The sequence below is a fragment of the Thermomyces lanuginosus genome, assembly GCF_041956635.1.
Source record: "Thermomyces lanuginosus strain ATCC 200065 unplaced genomic scaffold VTN49scaffold_40, whole genome shotgun sequence".
NCBI lineage: Eukaryota > Fungi > Ascomycota > Eurotiomycetes > Eurotiales > Trichocomaceae > Thermomyces > Thermomyces lanuginosus.
In genome coordinates, this window is record NW_027192374.1 from 186,517 (window position 1) to 204,932 (window position 18,416).

Sequence of the window (18,416 nt, forward strand, 5' to 3'; positions counted from 1 at the left end):
ATGAAACGCTGACAGCTCTTTCTAACAACGTCAAACCCATAACTCATGAAAATTCAAAACAGAGGAAATCTGGTTTCATGCACAAAAATGATACATCTCAACCCAAATGACCGCTTACCTTGAGAAAGGTACAGATATCGTTACAAGCATCGGTCAAAGTCTTGTGTGTTGTCCATTGAAGCTCGTCCTTGGATCGTCCGGCGGCGGCCACACAGTAGCCGACATCGCCAGCACGGCGGTCAACAGCTTTCCGTGGAATAGGCTTCTTCGTCGCCTTTTCCATTGTTTCGACAACTTCCATTACAGAGTGGCCGTTTCCTGTTCCCAAGTTGAACGTGCGGAAATTCTCCCGCAGCGCACCGTGTACAGCTGCGTTCAGGGCTGCAATGTGCCCCTGTGCAAGATCAGTGACGTGGATGAAATCTCGAACAGCGGTACCGTCGTCGGTGTCCCAGTCAGTGCCAAACACCCGCAGCTCGGGGATTTGTCCTGTCATGACTTTGACCACAACCGGAAGCAAGTTGGTTGGAGTACCCCTTGGATCCTCGCCGAGAAGTCCGGATGAGTCGCATCCGATGGGATTGAAGTACCTCAGCGCGACGATCGTCCACTCTGGATCAGAGAGAGCAAGGTCTGATAAGATTGCTTCACACATCCATTTCGTTCTCCCGTAAGGGTTGGTGATTCCAGTACTTCCTGGCTGAACGGTCTTGCGCGATCCATCGGGGTGTTCCACAACCTCAGTCTTGTGAACGCATAGTTCCTCTCTCAGGGGAGAGCCGGATGTTGCGAGGGTTCCGTAAACGGTTGCAGAGGACGAGAATATGAAAGTCTTGATTCCATACTCGTCAAGGGTTCCGACGAAGTCAATCAAACCGCGAACGTTATTGGAGTAGTATTTCAACGGGTTTCGAATGCTCTCCTCGACGGCTTTGTGTGCGGCGAAGTGGATCACACCGATGATCTTCGATTTCGGCGCTCCCCAGCGAGATGGAAGTTTGTATTCATCCAAGAGCGATCTCAGAGCGTCAGTATCTTGGTAGTCTTGACAGTAATATTTAAATATCGGCATCGGAGTTCCCTCCTTTTCATGGTGTTGTTTGGCAAGCAGGTTGATCCGATCGACCACACTTTCGAAGGCATTGCTGAGATTGTCAATCACGATGACATTGTAGTTCGCCTTCAGAAGTTCCAAGGTTGTGTGACTTCCGATGTAACCAAGCCCCCCGGTGACTAGAACATACTGGTCATCGGAGAGTAGACCTTGCAGTATGCTCAAGTTGCTGATCGCATTGTCAAATAGCACGGAAGATGATGTTGCTGGCGTGCTGAATCCGGACGGCGAAGATGCCGGTGCTGGGGAGCTGGAATCGCTTCGAGGAGGGCTAACTATCATGTCTCCCGAATTGAACTGGAACATTGGCGGACAAGTAAATGAAAATCGAAACGAAATGAAATGAGCCACGATGAACAATTAGAGAAATATGCTATTTCAATGCTGGACAAGAAACTAATCGAATCTGGCGTTCCTAGTTCACCTGATCAGAGGGCTCTTTTTTATATGGACGCTACGAGAGGAATTCTAGGTCGAATGCTCAATTTGGCACGTATTACTGGTGATGATTGATTGGGCTGCATCTGTAGATTCCATCCGCGGTTTTTCCTCTGTGTCTTGCTGAGACAGATTTCGCGAGGTCCTACAGGCTGCTTGGATCTACAAGTGGGCTTCTGCCACCATTGATTGAGTTCGTTGCCTGCATCTAGACGCTACCATGCGCTACTTTGGGCCATAAAGGCTTACCCTCTCCGCCTCACGTTCTTTTTGCTCTGACACTTTTCCTGTCTCCAAGGAAAATTCAGAACCGCATAACAATACGCTCTGGGCCAGCGTGGGTCACTTACAACTCAGCAAGGTCTAGAGGTGTCTTTATTTAACAGGACTGCTATTTTTTATTTGTGATATACCTAGTTCGAAGGAAAGGAACCAATCTAACTTGTTTTCTAAACCGTTGGACCTGAAGTTGGCACATGCTAATTCGTACTCTTCCACTGCGTGCACAGCATGGAGGCCGAAAAAGGGATCCGTGGTGGCTACCTAAAGTCGCGCCGTTTCCGCATTTTCCTTGGACTCTTTTGTTTCATTGCGATCCTCGCAATAGTTATTCCGCCGGCAGTTGTCATTACGCTGAGAAAGAAAGCCAGGAGCATGGGTCCGAAATCTACTGTTTTCGTTCCACTCTATGTCTACCCGGCGCCAGGGGCTTGGTCGCCGCTTGAGGATGTGTAAGTGATGATGATTCGGCTTCTTTTTCTCTTCCCGTTCCCCGATAAATTTAACTTCGCCTGCGACCGGGCATACCTGCAGGTGGTGTTGTTTCCATGAGTCGTTGAGGGCTTGCTATTAATAAATGAGGATGTTACAGCATCAAACGGTATCCGGAGCTCAACTTCACAATTGTGATCAACCCAGGTAGTGGTCCAGGTCCCAATCCACTGCCGGATGCCAACTATACGAGAGAAATCCCATTACTACGGCGGTTCGACAACGTTCGGTTGTTGGGCTATGTGGCTACCACCTATGCCAACAGAGACATAGCGCTGGTCCGTGAAGATGTTGAAACATACGCTGCCTGGCCGGCACGGTCTGCCAACGGAAGCCTCGCTGTTAACGGGATTTTCTTTGATGAGACGCCTCAGGCCTTCGACGAGAACGCCTTGGCATACTACCAGGAACTCACCTCGCTGGTCAAGCAGAGCAAGGGCCTGGGTCCAGACAACACAGTAAGTTCTTTCATCCCCACATTCGATATTGAAAGACTTCTCGGCAAATCCACGCCGAATCGTCGTATTACTGCGTCGTATTTGCCCATGCAATTTTCCGGTGCAATTATCCGCACCTGAACTGACTATACTGTATAGGTTGTGCACAATCCCGGCGCTGTTCCCGATCCCCGCTACCTATCTACAGCGGACACTACTGTGATTTTCGAAGATACCTACGACACATTTCTGCACCGAAACGACCAGAAGGTCTTCTCAAAGGTCGCGAATGGCAACCGAAATGCCTTGTGTGCGATCATACACTCCGTTCCAACTGACATCGGCGACTCTGATCTGCGCAGCTTGGTCAAAGAGGCTCGAAAGGTTGCGGACGAGGTGTTTATCACTCTAAAGAAGGAAGATTATTACGCCGGATTTGGGCCGAAGTGGGATGCCTTTGTTGACTTGATGGATCAGTAGATTGATTGGTGATCGCTGTCTTACTATCATGCCCAGTTATGAAATTTCTTTCTTCCTAGTCTGTCTTCTCAATTTTATGAACATGGTTACTTAGTATTCCAAGGATTGTTCCTCGAAATGGTGCCATCGTTCAATTGGAGTTGTGGACGAATGACGCCAGGCTCAGTACGCCAACTGATAGGTTTAGTGTATGTGGTTTAGTGTATTGGTAAATTCAATTACTTAGGAAGGAGTAGGCCATATGCTTGTCTTGGAGCCTCACGGACCAGTCAGACGGACTCGTGGCGCTCACGGTGGGTCAAGGGTTCGATGATTGACTACCCGACGTTCCGAAGGTGATCAACCGAACATCCTCTAACCAGTTACAGTTTAGCTTGCGCCAATAAGCTCAGATCCAAAAGTTTAATCGGCCACAGATCTGCATGTTTCATGGCCATACCAAATTTTTCTATTCTGGGAATCAAACGATCGAACCAGCTCACTCGTTCATCCCGAGAACCCTCGTCGATGTTACCGTATCTCGGTGAGCCTTACTCCGTACAGTTAGAGAATATTCGTTGCTAGGGTAGACTTAGAAGCGAGACTTGGCCCGGTCGAACATCGTGTGGCTGTAGTCGGACTACGACAAGTAAAGTGCCGAGTACACTCTGTAGGTACAGTACTTACAGTTCACGTACTTGATCCACTGCCAGCCAGCCTTCGGTACCTATCGAGTACTCGTACATCGTGTTCAATAACCAAAGTTTTGGATGCTTTTGGCGCCAGAGGAGAACTCCTGTTCGTGTTGTGCTGCCTGCCGCGCTTATCAAAGCCATTGGCAATTAATGCAATCGATTTGAACTCGCAGAGGAGTTCGTTTCATGGTTTGCCGATCAAACAAATTGTCAACCATTTTCAGCCACATGAGCCGCCTGCAGGTAGTCAGGTACAGACTGGTGGATATGTACTAGTAGTTTCTATCTACCAACTACGTTACTTTGTATTACGAATGACTGCCTGTAACCACTCCGTATCTACTCCGTAACAATTCGATTTTTCGTTTCGCCCCGGGATTTCGCTTGCAACCGGGGACCCATCCTGCAGGTAACTGGCGCTAATAGTCCATGATCACGCAATCGAACGCGCTTCTATGTTGGAGCTACTATGCGCGAGCTTGAGTACTAGTTTCTTCACGAAAAGTCCGATTTGCAGTGGCAATATTTTGGCGTTGTATCAGCCATGGATATTGTGACGCGTTACGCTACTTTCTGCAGATTCAGGATCGAGAGATCGGAACTTCTGTAAATTAAACTACGATTGATGACTCGAATATGAAGTCGCAGTAGACAGTTGATGAGTAGAGTGAGTGGAAAGGACGCTGAAGAGGATGTTTTGTGTTCTCACGTCATGGGCAGAATTTCCAGCTATCTCAATATCAAACATGCTCAGTGGTGAAGCCATTGTCCTACTGCTAACCAGAATCGCTCAGTTGATTGATCAGATTTTTCCCTTGGCCATTGAATTTGTCATGATGTGGAGATTGTGGTACCGCGAGGAGTTCAAGGCGCGGCTAGCGGTGACGATGAGCTGGGAATTTGATAAAAGCTTCCAAATGTGGCAACCATCTGGAACGTATACCCAGGACACGAGCCCTGACGAGCTCACTAAACACAATATTAGCAGCTTTATTTGGCTATGTTGAGGATCAATGAGAAACACAAAAGCATTCAAACCAAAGAGCGTGTCGACGAAGACTTCGCCCAATTATGCATTATCCAAGTCTTAATTGGAGCGATGCCAGGAGAGTGCTCTTGTTACCTGGTAGGAGGTTCTTAGCTTTCCCATAACTGACGCCTCTCAGACCGCCAGTGGCTGCTGCCAGCTCGGCTTTACCTGCCTCTCCTTTTGTGTGTTGGACCTGATTGCAAGTCTTTCACCGGCGATTCCATACTGCGGGAAGTAGTTTTTTTCTAGAACTGCCTGACTTGTTATTCGTGGTGTGATCAATTCAGTGTTGACGTGGGCATGTCTGACCTCTACATTCTCGGTGAGCATAGAGCAACGCCGGACCTCTCGTGGCTTTCGTAATCTTGTTCCCATATGCCCGATCGACCCTTCTGGAATAGATACCAGATGGGAAAAGAGCAAGGATTACGACTACTTGTCTATGGCGTGATGCATATGAGTTCGAATTTAGACTACGGACTCTGTCATTGGTGTGCCGGCATTTGAGACAAGATTCCAAACCTGGCTTTGAGGCAAGCCTGCGAGCAGGATCATCCGAATTATGACAAACATATCAATATGAATAGAGAATGCTGGATTACAATAATAGTATTGACGCAATGATGAATTGAGAACCGAAAATATTCACACAGGGATAGGGGAAGACAAATCGAAGGTGACAGGCAAGCCGGAAAGTTTCACCCAGACTGTCAGGGGATCCTTGCCACGTTGCTCTGTTCTAAAGTCGTTCGTACTAGTTGGCTTGACTGGGAAAGTTATCGGAATTTCAGCGCCGCACGATGAATCCTCAGCATCGACCGTCACGCTGGTAATCTTGCTTTCTTCGATTCTGTAGCTCATCCGGTACTTGCACGCATCACGGGCCTGTCGAGCAGCAAACTGGTCCGACATCTTCCTTCCAGTTAGCACTCAGTTCCTAAGAGAGAGCGTGGTACCTACATCAGCGTGCTTGAGAGTGATGAGAGGCCAGTCGACCAAACGCACAAATTCTTGAACAATGGTTTCTACCCAGGCTTGGAAGATTGATAGCTTAGCCGTCACCCCATTGACTGTAATAGGTTCGACGTCCGCAACTCGGAGATTGGCTTGATGAAACATATACCCGGCATGATTCAAGCCGAAAAGGTTGCGCATCGTGTCGGACTTCTCCGCTGCAAGGAGATTGTTGAAGTCGCCCGAACCGGCGGATGTGTCGATCCATTCCTTAGTCGTGCACTCAGGTGAGTCACAGTTGTAATAGATACGAGTTGCCCAGCGCGGATTGACTTGGATGCCAGCATAGCCGTCTGCTTCCACAGTGGTGATGTATGGATACATAACGTTGTCTTTGTTCATCAAAGCAGGTCGGCTGTTATCGCCCACACAGTTCGTTATGCCATTGTCAGCCCAAGCCCGTAGCGCGTCGCCGTTATGAAGGCCAGTGATTGCGGGGGGGATGAGACCATTCGCAGTGAAGCGAGCACCTTGGTCCTGACCGGTTTGCTTTAACCATTCGATATTGAAAGAAATCTCCTTATAAACGTCATCGTACGTCGCATTGTTTTCGCTGAGATGGGTGAAGGTATGTGAGATAATTCCAAATGCATCTCGATTTTCAGGCGTTGACCACCACTTCATAAGGGGATCCAAATCAGTGCAAGCCGAACTCCAATTATAAGTCTTCGGAGTCTCAGGCCACGCATCCGTGCCGGTTCCGAGAGGTTTTTTGAATTCGGGGGGAGTGGCAGGAACTTCTTTGGTTTCGATTGCCCCCCCATTGCAAGCGTCTGCATCGATTTTGGCGCTATACTCGATGTTCCCGTTGCCGTTGTGGCCGACTTCAACAAAATAATCGCTGCCGGGGTTCAGATTCTTATTGACGTCTGACACCCAATCCTTGATGATGGACATATCCTCAGGGCGAACCCGAAAAATCGAATCATTAGGATGGTAGAGAGGAGTGTCGAGAAACATGTCGTCCACTTGGGTGTTCAGATTGACGCGTCGGTATCCAGCGTAGAGCCCATGCGTTATCCAGGTTATCCAGGCATGCTGTAAGTAATTTGACGTAGCACTCCATGATGTGTCGACGCCGATAAACCAAGCCATCTGCTGGCGGCCATTGAAATTGTTGATGACGGCGGCGGTGCTCGGTTCTTGAAACTTGCTATTGGGCGCAAATTGAGCGATTTCCTTTGTCGTTGAAGTGTTCGAGATGGTCGCTGGATAATGCATTATGTTCTGGGTGCTAACGCCAGCCCCAGTCTTGATACCAGAGGTTGGAAAGTCATTGATATCCGTGAACGATACCTCCTGCTCCTCGCCATCATAGCAACAGGTGCCGAGCGCTTTTGTGCCGTACTTGGGTCCAGGGTAAACGTCGTAGAGGACCATTCGAACACCATATTCTAACTGATAGGCGTAGAGTTGATTCCACTGATCGTCTGTCAAGGCACTGCGAAACCCACCCTGGTCGCCATAGTCATAAGCGACTTCATTGGCAACAACAATACCTCCGAAGTTTCCTCCAGAGCTGCTGTTCAACTCAGGGAGTTCTGCTCCTCCCTCAGGGACGATCAATGAACTAAATGGAATGCCGTATCCATTGAGTCCAGACGTTGCGATTGACACGGAGGCGGCATCTTTGGCAATGACTAGGATAGTTGACTGAACATTGGCCGCAGCAACAGCGGCATCAGTTTGCCAGGCTGGACTTAAGGACATCGTGACGGTGAGGACTTGGTAGCTACCGACTCTCGACGTTCTTTTCAATTGGTTCCGACACTCGAAAGATCCAAACTGTCTCCGGGTGCCGGAAGTGTCGAGGAATGACGAACGCCAATCAGATCAATGAATGGTGAGCGATACTCGAAATTGCGGATTCACTCAGTTAAGTACTCCGTAGCATGCCTATAACAATGAGTCTAAAGAGAGGGCTGCACAGCAAGCTGCTGGATTCTGAGCTATAAACCTGGCTAACATCACAATGTAAACAACCTTGCTACACTAGAGTTCGCGATACCTAGGCAACGTGTGACAAGTCGAATTTGATACCTAAAGAACCGCATTCTGTAGACTGCTAGAAAATTTTTCACGAGTTGGGCTGGATGACATTAGGATCTGATTCAGGAATGGTCAGCTTCTCCAGTCTGATGTTTGGGGTTGGATGTTCGGGAACTGACGATGCGCATTAGCGCGCTAACCAAAGTTCCAGCCAGCCTTCGACAGAATGTGGATGTAGGTATCTACTCGTACTCGTCCTCTTGCTCTACAGTCGTATGATCAGCTAAGTGCCCGCCGTCAAATAACTAACCTAAGGATCTAGGAGATGTAACCGCCAGCCAAAGCCACCGGTACCTGACATCTTCTGTCGGCAGCTCCTCTCCTTCTACGAGTAATTGTCGTTTGTCGCAGTGACGATGGTCAGCAGCGGAATGACTCGCGTACAGGAAACCTCCCATGCAGACACAAAGGCAATTTGTCTTTGACGAGAAGCTTATCTCCAGACCAGGACTGATCATTGGGAATCATTGCCAAGGATCGCCCAACGAGCGGAGCGAGTGGAGATCCTTGTCGGCTATCGGCCCATTCCGGACGGAGAAGATCGAACATGCTCGGGGAATCAATGGTCCATTGGAGTCTCGATGGCCATGCTGGCAGCCGAGCAGCCTGTACGCCGAGAAGTGGAGTTACTTTTGAAACATGATCCGCAGAGCAAACTTGGCCAAGCCGCCAACTGCGGCCTAAAGCCCTAACTGTCCATATACAGTAGTTAGTACGCGGTACAATATAATTACCGTACGTCGTTCGTAAATATGCTCTAAATATGCAACACTACTCTGTAGACTGGTAACATAGGAGCCAACTGGGCCGAGAACTACGTATCGGATAGTTTGCGTTCTTACGTTACGATACTATCGGGTAATAAATCCGTATATCTCGTACCAAAAAAATTAGCTTTGAATGATCTGCCATATCAGATTCAACAGCGCTTTTTATGAGATTTTGCCTGGTCTTCTCTAACAGAAGATGGATCCCTTGACAAGTTGGGAGTCTCTCCGCCTCATCTTCACTTCTTGCAGCCGCCTCGATGAACCGCCACATGGAGGCACCAAAGGCTAATAATTAGGTATTGTTTGTCCAGAGTACGGAGTGCCTGTCCGTATGAATTGGCATGAAACACGAGTTAGTCCCCCCGCCTTTGTCTTTCTGTGCAAGATTGTGTCTTTTCTTAGACACCGTTTCATTCGCCTGCAATTGCTGCCAGTTAACCTAATTGCTGAGTTGTCGCTGGCGAATCCGATGGCGCAAGATCGACATGGGTCCTCAACACGGTAGAGGTAGTTATAGTAGTTATTATAGTTACTTGTTCTATTAGCCTATGTTCGATAGGCACTGATCATCGAAGAAATAATCGGTGATCTTTCTCTCTCATCTTCGGACCTTCACATTGTTGAACACTCACTCTCGTTGAAGTCTTGTTTTCGGCTTCTCAGTGTATTCTTCTACGGATTCTCTTTCACTTTTGATTGTCAATCGCTCGAACAAACACGACCCTCGCTTATAGTTCCGCTGGTCTGTTCAAAAATACTCAGAGAATAGATGGTATCAAATGGTGTAGCATGGTCTCGCTGAAGTCGGAGGATCTGTGAATCAGGCTGGTCTCGTCAAAAATGGCTAATATCGATCCCACCGAGCCTGTCCCCTGGAGACAGACACATGAGCATTGGTGGCAATTGGTATGCCTGGAAGCTAACAGTTCTCGAATTCATGATGTTTTCTAACCGTGTGTCTAGTTTCTGGCAGGGCTCGTAGCAGCTGCCATTACGCTTGGATGTTGCTATATAATCTTTTCTGTAATACGAAGATTGTTACGCCGATGGAGGGTATGTATTCCGATGTCTGGCACAAAGGACACTTCTGATGGAGAACGATCCCAGTCGCGAGAACGCAAAGAAGTTGTACCAGATGAAGTTACCGATCATCTTGCGCACTTCGCTGGTCAACACCTGACTCTGCCTGATTCTCGTTCTGGAAAGCGGAAGGTTTCCTCATTCGGCGTTTACTTGGGTGATTTCCACTACCCTCTCACGGTGGATGAGTCACGACTACTGCAAGAATGGGATCTTCTCATTGTTGATCCGTTCGCCGAAGGCACCCTAACGGCCATCTCGACCGCCGAGAACACTCGATTTCTGGGTAGAGTGAACTTGAGATTGTTGAAAGGAGCTACTGGAAGCACTATCACGGCGATTGAGAATATCACAGGCGGCATTCGTCAAGGATTCAACGCCGCCAACTTCTCCGGAATTCTCCTTGCAGAGTGGGAAACAGCTTTCAGTCCATCGGTGTTAAAGCAATTGATATGGGCTCTCAAGAGAGCTGGTTTGGAGGTCTACCTTGAGACAGCTCCCCCTAGCTTCCTCAGTGACGGTAAAATTTTGCGAGATGAGTGCATCTCGGGGCTTGTTCTCAGAAATGCAAGCATCATGCTGAATGGCGAAAAACGAGACTATTTCCAGATGACGACTCTGAGGAATACAATCAAATCATTTGTTGCCGAAGCTTGCATGAGGGACTTCGTTGTCATGTCGTGGGAAACGGTGGACGACAATGTCGTTCTCTCAAACGCTGTCATTCGACGTGCGCTGCAGTGGTGCAATTTTTACAGCGTGTTGACCTGGATTGGGCCAAAACGTGCCCTGACCGATGCATCCGTTAACATCAATGTCCTGGAGCCAATATCCGCGTTTGGCTGGCTTAAAGACTCGCAAGTCATGGCAATTCACGATATCTGGCGATCTAATACTGCGATTTCATCGAAAAATGGATTTGGGTCTTCATGGCAACGGCTTGCGCAATTGTTTCCGTCTTTGCGTGCCTTTCTTGCTTCGAAGGAATCATCGCCATCGCATAAAAATCCAGAGCATATCAATTTGCCAAGTCCACCTGCCTGGGTTTCGCCCAGGAAGCCTTCTGGAAATCCGTTGTCCCTTTCGATTCTTGGAACGGAAATAACAGGACTCGGCTGCTTTCCACTTGGTGCAGAAGTTACCGCCGCTGCGTTTACCGAAATCCTGCAGTCACAACAGCGACTGAAAAATCTGGGCCTTTTGCATCCTGTTGCTGCTACAAAACTGCAAGATATGGGGCTCCTATTGAAACAATTTCATGATAGTTTCCTTCAGACGTCAAACCTTTCCTGGCATTCCGAAGGTGTGGCCGCTGTCAAAGAACTTTCAACGTACGCCTCGAATAAGTTCCTACGGGTGAATCTGGGTCTCGACTCTGGCTTTCGAAAGGATTCGGAAAATCGTTTTTGGGCTGTTTATCAGGCTGACCCGGACTTCTTTGAGGTATTTTTGTCTAAAAATGCGCCCGGTCTCGTGGGAACAGTGCTGCATACATTTCTTTCAAGCAAAGGATTCCCTCGCCATGTCTGTTTCGAGTTTGAGACAGCTTTCGCCCAGTGGTCGAAGGACTTGGTGGAAGACACTGGTCTTCCGCGGCGCTTGGTGCACGATATCGACGTTATGACTCCTTCCGAGCTGTTGACGTGTATTCGACATCTGTCCCTGGCAGATACGAAATCTGACTTGGTGGATAATATATGCGCGTACATTCGTCAAAAGCTCATTGATGGGCCGACATTGTCCCAGCTGAAAGAGTTGAACACAACTGGATATCTCAGTGGGGAGGTCTCTGCTGAGCAACTACTTCACTCCAGAATCGCATGGTACAGCAGTCAGAATCGCAGCTTCCCCTCCTTCGGAGAGTCATTAGAGCTGTTCTATGAAGTGGAGCATGTGCTGGTTCAAATCATGAAGAATCGACGGGAAGCCGAACTAAGGGCAATCACAGAAGCTCTCGGCGATCTCGTAAAGAGAGGCTCCATCAATGCTCATGTCGATATGCTTGCTTTGTCCATATTCTGCGCCACCAGAAAGCTTGCGTTCGATGAAATATACGCCGAAGTCACCGACCGCAACCCTCTCTTCAATAACCAGTCCGATCAAGCTGCGGCTTTCGCTGAGTGCTTTGCCCTGGGATCTCGTTGCGAGGCGTACTTCGACATGTCTCCCAGCTGTTTCGGAAAGCTTTTATCCGACAGGTTCAGGGAGTACTATGGTGAACGCCAGCCTCCCCTCTGGGTGAACGGAGCGCCAGAATTAGCTACGGCCTATGCGGGAGCTCAGATTGATGTTGATCCTGAAGAGAAGGCGCCTACCATGCCCGGATATCAACGATTTACGTTCCTGAGCATATTTGCAATTCCAGCGTTGATTGATATCATTCTCCTCACATTTATTGGCCGAGGACTCTATCTGTCCAGCTGGATGTCAGAGCAAGACGTGGAGATGGCTACCATTGCGCTGATGATTTCTTTGCTGCTTTCCGGCGCCATCGGGACATGGATCTCATGTGGTGGATCTTACTATCTGGTCTCGATGGCTTTCTCGGCCATGAACATGTTCGTCTTAACCCGCCTGATTGCCGGTCTCGGTTTCACATTTCTAGGCGCAGTCATCGGCTTCATTGTCATTTCGTGTGTTAGAGGACCGCGTGAGGCAGTTCTGTTTTCCCTCTACCTCATCGCCCTCACGGCATACCTGACGCTGTTCGCCACGATCGCTTGCTACACCTTCCCCTCAACACCTTATCTATCTGGCCGGAAAATCATTCTCTCCTGCATACCCGTTCTATTCCTGGCACCCATCATTACCGTGTTCGTGGGATACGATTCATTGATATACTTGATTGTCTTGTATGTCTTTCTCGCCCTGCTCGTTTTGGGGCTTCGTGCCACCAGCGCAAACTGGGCGACGTGGTACCAGAAGATCCGTTTCACAAATGACGCTGAGATTCGCCAGTGGTATATAGCGAATTACGCTGGGAATAACGAGAAGGTGCTTGACAGCATGACGGATCCAGCAGCTCTGAAAATGTGTCGAGAAGCTTTATTGAGCCAAGTCCTTGCGGAGAGAAAAAAAGGCTTCTTTACCAAGCGAAGTCGAGATGGACTGGTTGCGGAGCTTGCGAGGGACTGGGATGCGACCAACTTTTTGATCGACTGGTATTGCCGCTATGCTGATATCCCAAGACCTATACCGTACAGCTCGGGATGGAACATCCAAACCAAGGTTGCTCTTGATACTCTGCGAAGTGCACAGAAGGGAATCCGACTGCACAACGCTTTCATTCACTGGCGTCAATCAGGGGCAGAGGTTGGCTGCGGGATTCTCTATTTCGTCATCGCTCTTCTTGACAAATGGGTTGACCTTCTGTGTGGCGGTCAATTGATTGGTCTCACTGTCGGGGCTCATAACCCAGCACGCACAGCAATTGGGCTTGGATTGGCATATTATCTGATCGGTGCTGTTCTGCTCGATACGAGGGCACAGCACTTGCATGCGCTCCTCGGCAAACAAACCCCTCTTCCTATCAAGTCGGCTGGTGATATCAGGACAGCCCAGAAACATGCTCTTCAAGTCAAACGACGGGTTTATTGGAAGACACTGTTCAAGTTCTTGATGTGGCACGTCTGGAGTATTGCTTTGACTGGCGGCCTCGTGTGGGGTTTTACAAATTCTCTCGATGCCATGATCATGTATTGCGCCTACGTGCTTGCTTACACGGGGCTCCTATGGTATCAATACACCAAGATCTTTTCCGGACCGCATGCATTCAAGCCCCTGCTTGCAAGCGTTGTTATTGCTTTACCTGTTGGCCTCGCACTTCGGCTAACGGATGAGTCCTTCCTTTACTCTGGTGTCATTGCTCTTGGTGTCGCAACATGGTCGGTAGCCCTGATGGCTCTATGGACAGCCAAGCTTGGAATGCCGCGCAAGACTCAGTCACCTATTGACCTTGGTCGGACGTTCCATGCACATGTTGTTCCGTGGATCGACGCAGAGTGGTCTCAGCAAGAACTTCAGACCATCTATCAGAGGATCGTCGATGCGCCAGCAACGACACGTCAGGTGATTGACCCGCAGAGCGAACCAGGTACTGCTGTCAAGACACTTCTCCTCTCTTGCAAGGCAGAGCCGACAATGAGCGAGGCATTTCCGAACGTTGAGGAGATGATTCAGGTGGCCGTTGCAGCTTGGGAAAGAGACAAGGTATCGGTCGAACTCGTCTTCGAGAATGAGATTGGTCCCGGGATTCATGCTCTGAGCTGCACTTGCGATGACCACTTGAAGATTTTGATTGCAGTTGGTCGGTCATTCAACAATCGCCTAGATGTCACTGAAAATACTCGGATAATTGCGGAGACCCTTGTCCATGCGACTGCGGAAGCCTTACAGGACATACCGCATGAATACGCCATATTCGCCGAATCATTCGTGAGTCCAGGAATAACACAAACCGTTAGTCGCCGGCTGCGAGAAGAGCAAGACCCATCCTTTGTTCGCAAATGGGCCAACAACGAACTCATTCGACAACTCTGCCTTGGTTTCCAGCCTGACATTCATTGGGACAAGCTTCCAAGTGAAATCCGGAAGTCGTTACTAGGTCGCTGTCTCGGTGAATCCTGCAACGTCACAGAGACACAATGGCAGTGGCTGGAGCATAGTCTTTGCAAGTTCGACACGAGTGCACTGGCGGTTCATATTTCGCGATGCAATCTGGGATGTGCCATTTCCATGACCATTGTGGACTACGCGGTCCTCGGCGAGGAGAAGCATACGGGATCTTCCAAACGACCTAATCCTGCCGGCTACATCATCCAACAGCCTCAACAAGTCTCTCGACTTCGGATGATCCTGAGCAACATCTGGTACGGAATAGGAGCTATGATCAAATACTTGGTCATGGCTATTGTTGCAGAGCCAGATTTCCAAAGGGAGTTCAACTACGTGATGAAGAACAAACCAAAATTCATTAGCAGACCCTTAATTCTGTTCTTGAATGTGGTATGGATTTACGCCAGGTCGTTACAGGATGTGGCTTTGATGTTCTTCCTCTTCCACAAGAGAGACAATGTTGAGCGGCTCTGGAAAGAGACCAAGGGAATGACCGTTGACATAAAGCGAGATAGGGTGATTATCCAGAGTCCGGAGGGTACTTTTACCGCATTCAAACACCCAGAAGCTGGAGGGTTCAGGTTGTGCATATACACCGGAACACACAAATCGGAACCGAAGGATACGAAGCTGCTCAAGTATGTCAACAGCTATACAAACAGCATGCTCCTTCAGGTCCGGGAAGAGTTCGAGAAGGGACAACTGGTAAATGAATACCACTACGACTACCGCTCCCCGGCCAAAAGAGGATTCAGATTGGCAAAAGACGTCAACCCCCGGATTCCTCTGGGTCGCCGTTGCGTTCGTGGCAAAAATGTCATGCAGAGCATTCATTACAATCGCAAAGGCCTTGTGGAATCTGGATCCTACGTCCGAGATGGCAATCTGGTCCGCTTCAAGTACCACTACCGAAAGAATCCTCGCTTCGGCGATGAACTTCTTCGCGCGGAGTTTGTCTTGGAATACATGAGCTGCACGGTTTCCTGGTGTGCGCCACCTCGTCGTCATCCAGAGAAGATTGAGCGCTGGATACCTCACTCCAAAGTCACGGAAGCAACTTTTGTTCACGGCTCTGATGTGTACGAAAGCCGCTGGCTGTACAACCACCGATTCCATCCGACAATTTTTACTTCTTTGAACGGCCAGAAGATTCAAACTCCGCCGATGATTGAATTCGACCATCTGGGGGTACTGAAGAAGCCACAAAATACAACTTTTCTGCAGGACAACCCACTGCTCTTCTGTGACGGTCTGAACACGAACTTCGTCACTCGGATGCTTGGTCTGACAAAGAAGAGATTTCCCGTATCTACTGCGCGAGCTCGGTCACTCCTCTGGAAGGCGTGGAAAGAACGCGTGGACTTTGACGGCGTTATTGTACGCTGGTTGGACGAGAAACTACTCCGACATGACAAGGTGCTGGCACCATATTGGCGATACCGCGACTTGGGTGACCTGGCGTCGGCGAAGAAGTATCTCGATCTGCGAGCTGATGCAGTCATGGCCAGTGCGGATTTGGATGACGCCCTGTCTGGTTGGACTCCCTTGGCCATGAAGTTGGGAGACTTGTTCAGCTTCGGATCTGGTGGTGACGCCGTCAATTTCACACGTTCGTCTGATTTTGCATTCGACAGTGGCGACAAGCTGCACGTCATGGCATCTGATATGGGTACATGGCCGAACGAAGGCGGCGGTGTCTCTGCCTGCCGACGGGACATGATCAACTCCCTGCGGACAATCAAGTGGCATATGATCTGCGAGTCCGCGAACGACTTTGGCACTCCAAAGCACCAAACGGAACAGAATGTCCAGACTCTCAAAGTTATTCCGTTATGGGGTCTGGACTTCCTGACACCGACTCATGGCCTGTTCAAGAACAAATTGGATGCTGAAGTTGATGACTCAAACACTTCTGCCACGGATCTCGACATCAAAACGAATTTCGTTCCAATCCTCACCGCACTGGTGAAAGGTGCCCGCGCTGTCAATCTGTCCAATGCGGATATTCAACAGGCTACAAGAGCATTTGTCAATCTCAACACGTATTTCGACAGCTTCCGGCACTGGGGTCAGGTCTGGACGAGTGAGATTGTCAAAGAATGCTGGCGAGATCTGTGGTTGTCGCAGGATATGCCCAATGCCGTTCCGTCGACGCAGTGGTTCGACACCGAGCTTCCGACCCTTGGCCACCTCGACACGGCACTGGAGCTCTGGTTCCGATATCTGTTCATCTTCTCAATTCCGGTTCCAAAGAAAGTCCCTCCTGTTTTCCAGGCCTCTCATCATAGCGTCAGCGCTACATACGGAGTTGTGTGCAAGATCAAGAGGGGTTGCACTCTTCAAATCTGGGACCACGCCATTAGCTGGCGTGAAACAAACCTAGTGCTCTCGTCTGCACTGTCGAAGCTGCCACCGTTCGTGCGAAACGCTCTCCTGGGTCTGTTGAGGTTGACATCGGTGCTGATCCTTCATCACGCGGATATCGTATCGCCGTGTGCGGATTTCTTCAATCCCGGCTGGGAGGTCGAGATCGGTACGAGCCAAGGCAGTCTTGAGCATCGGAACCGTTTCCGCAGGAAGGTCGATCCTGTTGTCAACGGCATCACTGACATGCAAAAGTTCGCGCCGGTCAAGGAAATCAAGTCGCCGCGCCCGACGGTCACCATGCTGTCCCACGTGTGGTACGCAAAGGACATCAAGACCGCAATTCTGGCCGCCGACTTGATCATCAATCACTGGAAGTTTGACGATTATTATCTGGACATCTACGGGGCCATCGACAAAGCGCCTACATACTCGACGGAATGCCAGGAACTGATTGCCTCCAAGGGACTTCGGGGTCGCGTCACCCTCCGTGGTACAGCTGATCCGATGAAGGTTCTAGAGAACACATGGCTCTTCCTCAACTCGTCTCTGTCGGAAGGTCTTCCGCTGGCCTTGGGCGAGGCAGCGTTGACAGGAGCACCCGTAGTCTGCACCGATGTGGGAGCCTCCCTTCGAGTGCTCAGCGATCCGGATGACTTCTCCCGATACAGTGCCGTTGTCGCGCCAAACGATGCGCTAGCTCTGGCCCGTGCGCAGATCAACATGCTTGCCATGCTCGGAGAATGGAGCAAATATACAGATGACCCGGAGCCAGTACCTGAGCTGTCATCATCCCCAACGCCGGAGGAAGTGGCCGCAGTTACCCGCCGAATGTACGAGAAGAGCGAGCATCGCCGCAAACTGGGCATGATGACCCGAGGAATCGTACAAAAGTCCTTCAGCGGCGAGCGATACCTGCGAGAGCACGAGCAAATGCTGTGGGTTGGTAAGAGCATGAAGGCTCTTTCGTCCGGCCATCGCGGCACTGGCATCGAGGACAAAGAAAAGACCGAAGGAACCGTAAGTGACGAGGCGGAAGCCGCCATGCCGGTCGACGAGGAAGTCATCACCATTCCACGCAATGTCGTCGTGTCCTGGCGCACATCGGCGTCCGTCAACTCATCCGCCTACTCTCAAGCCGCTACATCCCGCGGATCGATGGTGCGGGGTTCGCAGTACGGACGGTCACTACTCAGCTCCGATCAGAGCTACTCCTCCACAGAATCCGGCAAGCATGCAGCGGCAATGCGGAAACCATTCCTGCCCATCTTCGCGCCTCGTGTCTCGGATCCTTCAAGCACGATGAGGTCTTCCACGGTGATGGGACCGGAGGAAGTGCTGCAAGGGCTGCGGCGTGAAGAGCTTCGGCAGTACCGCAACTCGGACGTCAGCTCGTTCATGCGTGATGAGTTCTGGAACTCTAATGCTTTTGGCGAACCAACTGAGGGCCGGAACGTATGATTGTTATGATATTCATTCTATGTATGGGTCGGGTTTTGTCTTTCGTGTTTTTTTCTGCAATGAATGTATCTGATGTACTCTCTGGATGAATTTGATAGAATGTTGTCACAATTGCCGTGA

General features: G+C 49.7%; 4 protein-coding genes across 4 annotated transcripts; 2 read left to right on the forward strand and 2 right to left on the reverse strand.

The window, feature by feature from the left end:
- Nucleotides 1–97: 97 nt before the first annotated feature.
- On the reverse strand, nucleotides 98–1,420 carry VTN49DRAFT_6021 (uncharacterized protein; the record flags this gene model as incomplete). Its single annotated transcript, XM_069414144.1, has 1 exon — nucleotides 98–1,420. One exon carries the CDS (start codon nucleotides 1,418–1,420, stop codon nucleotides 98–100), a length of 1,323 nt encoding a protein of 440 aa, XP_069265419.1.
- A 642-nt stretch (nucleotides 1,421–2,062) lies between these two features.
- On the forward strand, nucleotides 2,063–3,240 carry VTN49DRAFT_6022 (uncharacterized protein; the record flags this gene model as incomplete). Its single annotated transcript, XM_069414145.1, has 3 exons — nucleotides 2,063–2,283; nucleotides 2,424–2,781; nucleotides 2,920–3,240. The coding sequence occupies 3 exons, from the start codon at nucleotides 2,063–2,065 to the stop codon at nucleotides 3,238–3,240; spliced, it is 900 nt and encodes a 299-aa protein (XP_069265420.1).
- A 2,349-nt stretch (nucleotides 3,241–5,589) lies between these two features.
- VTN49DRAFT_6023 (uncharacterized protein) lies at nucleotides 5,590–7,668 on the reverse strand (the record flags this gene model as incomplete). Its single annotated transcript, XM_069414146.1, has 2 exons — nucleotides 5,590–5,856; nucleotides 5,905–7,668. The coding sequence occupies 2 exons, from the start codon at nucleotides 7,666–7,668 to the stop codon at nucleotides 5,590–5,592; spliced, it is 2,031 nt and encodes a 676-aa protein (XP_069265421.1).
- A 1,949-nt stretch (nucleotides 7,669–9,617) lies between these two features.
- On the forward strand, nucleotides 9,618–18,296 carry VTN49DRAFT_6024 (uncharacterized protein; the record flags this gene model as incomplete). The annotated part of the gene is made up of 3 exons (XM_069414147.1): nucleotides 9,618–9,683; nucleotides 9,741–9,830; nucleotides 9,885–18,296. 3 exons carry the CDS (start codon nucleotides 9,618–9,620, stop codon nucleotides 18,294–18,296), a joined length of 8,568 nt encoding a protein of 2,855 aa, XP_069265422.1.
- Between the last annotated feature and the right edge of the window lie 120 nt (nucleotides 18,297–18,416).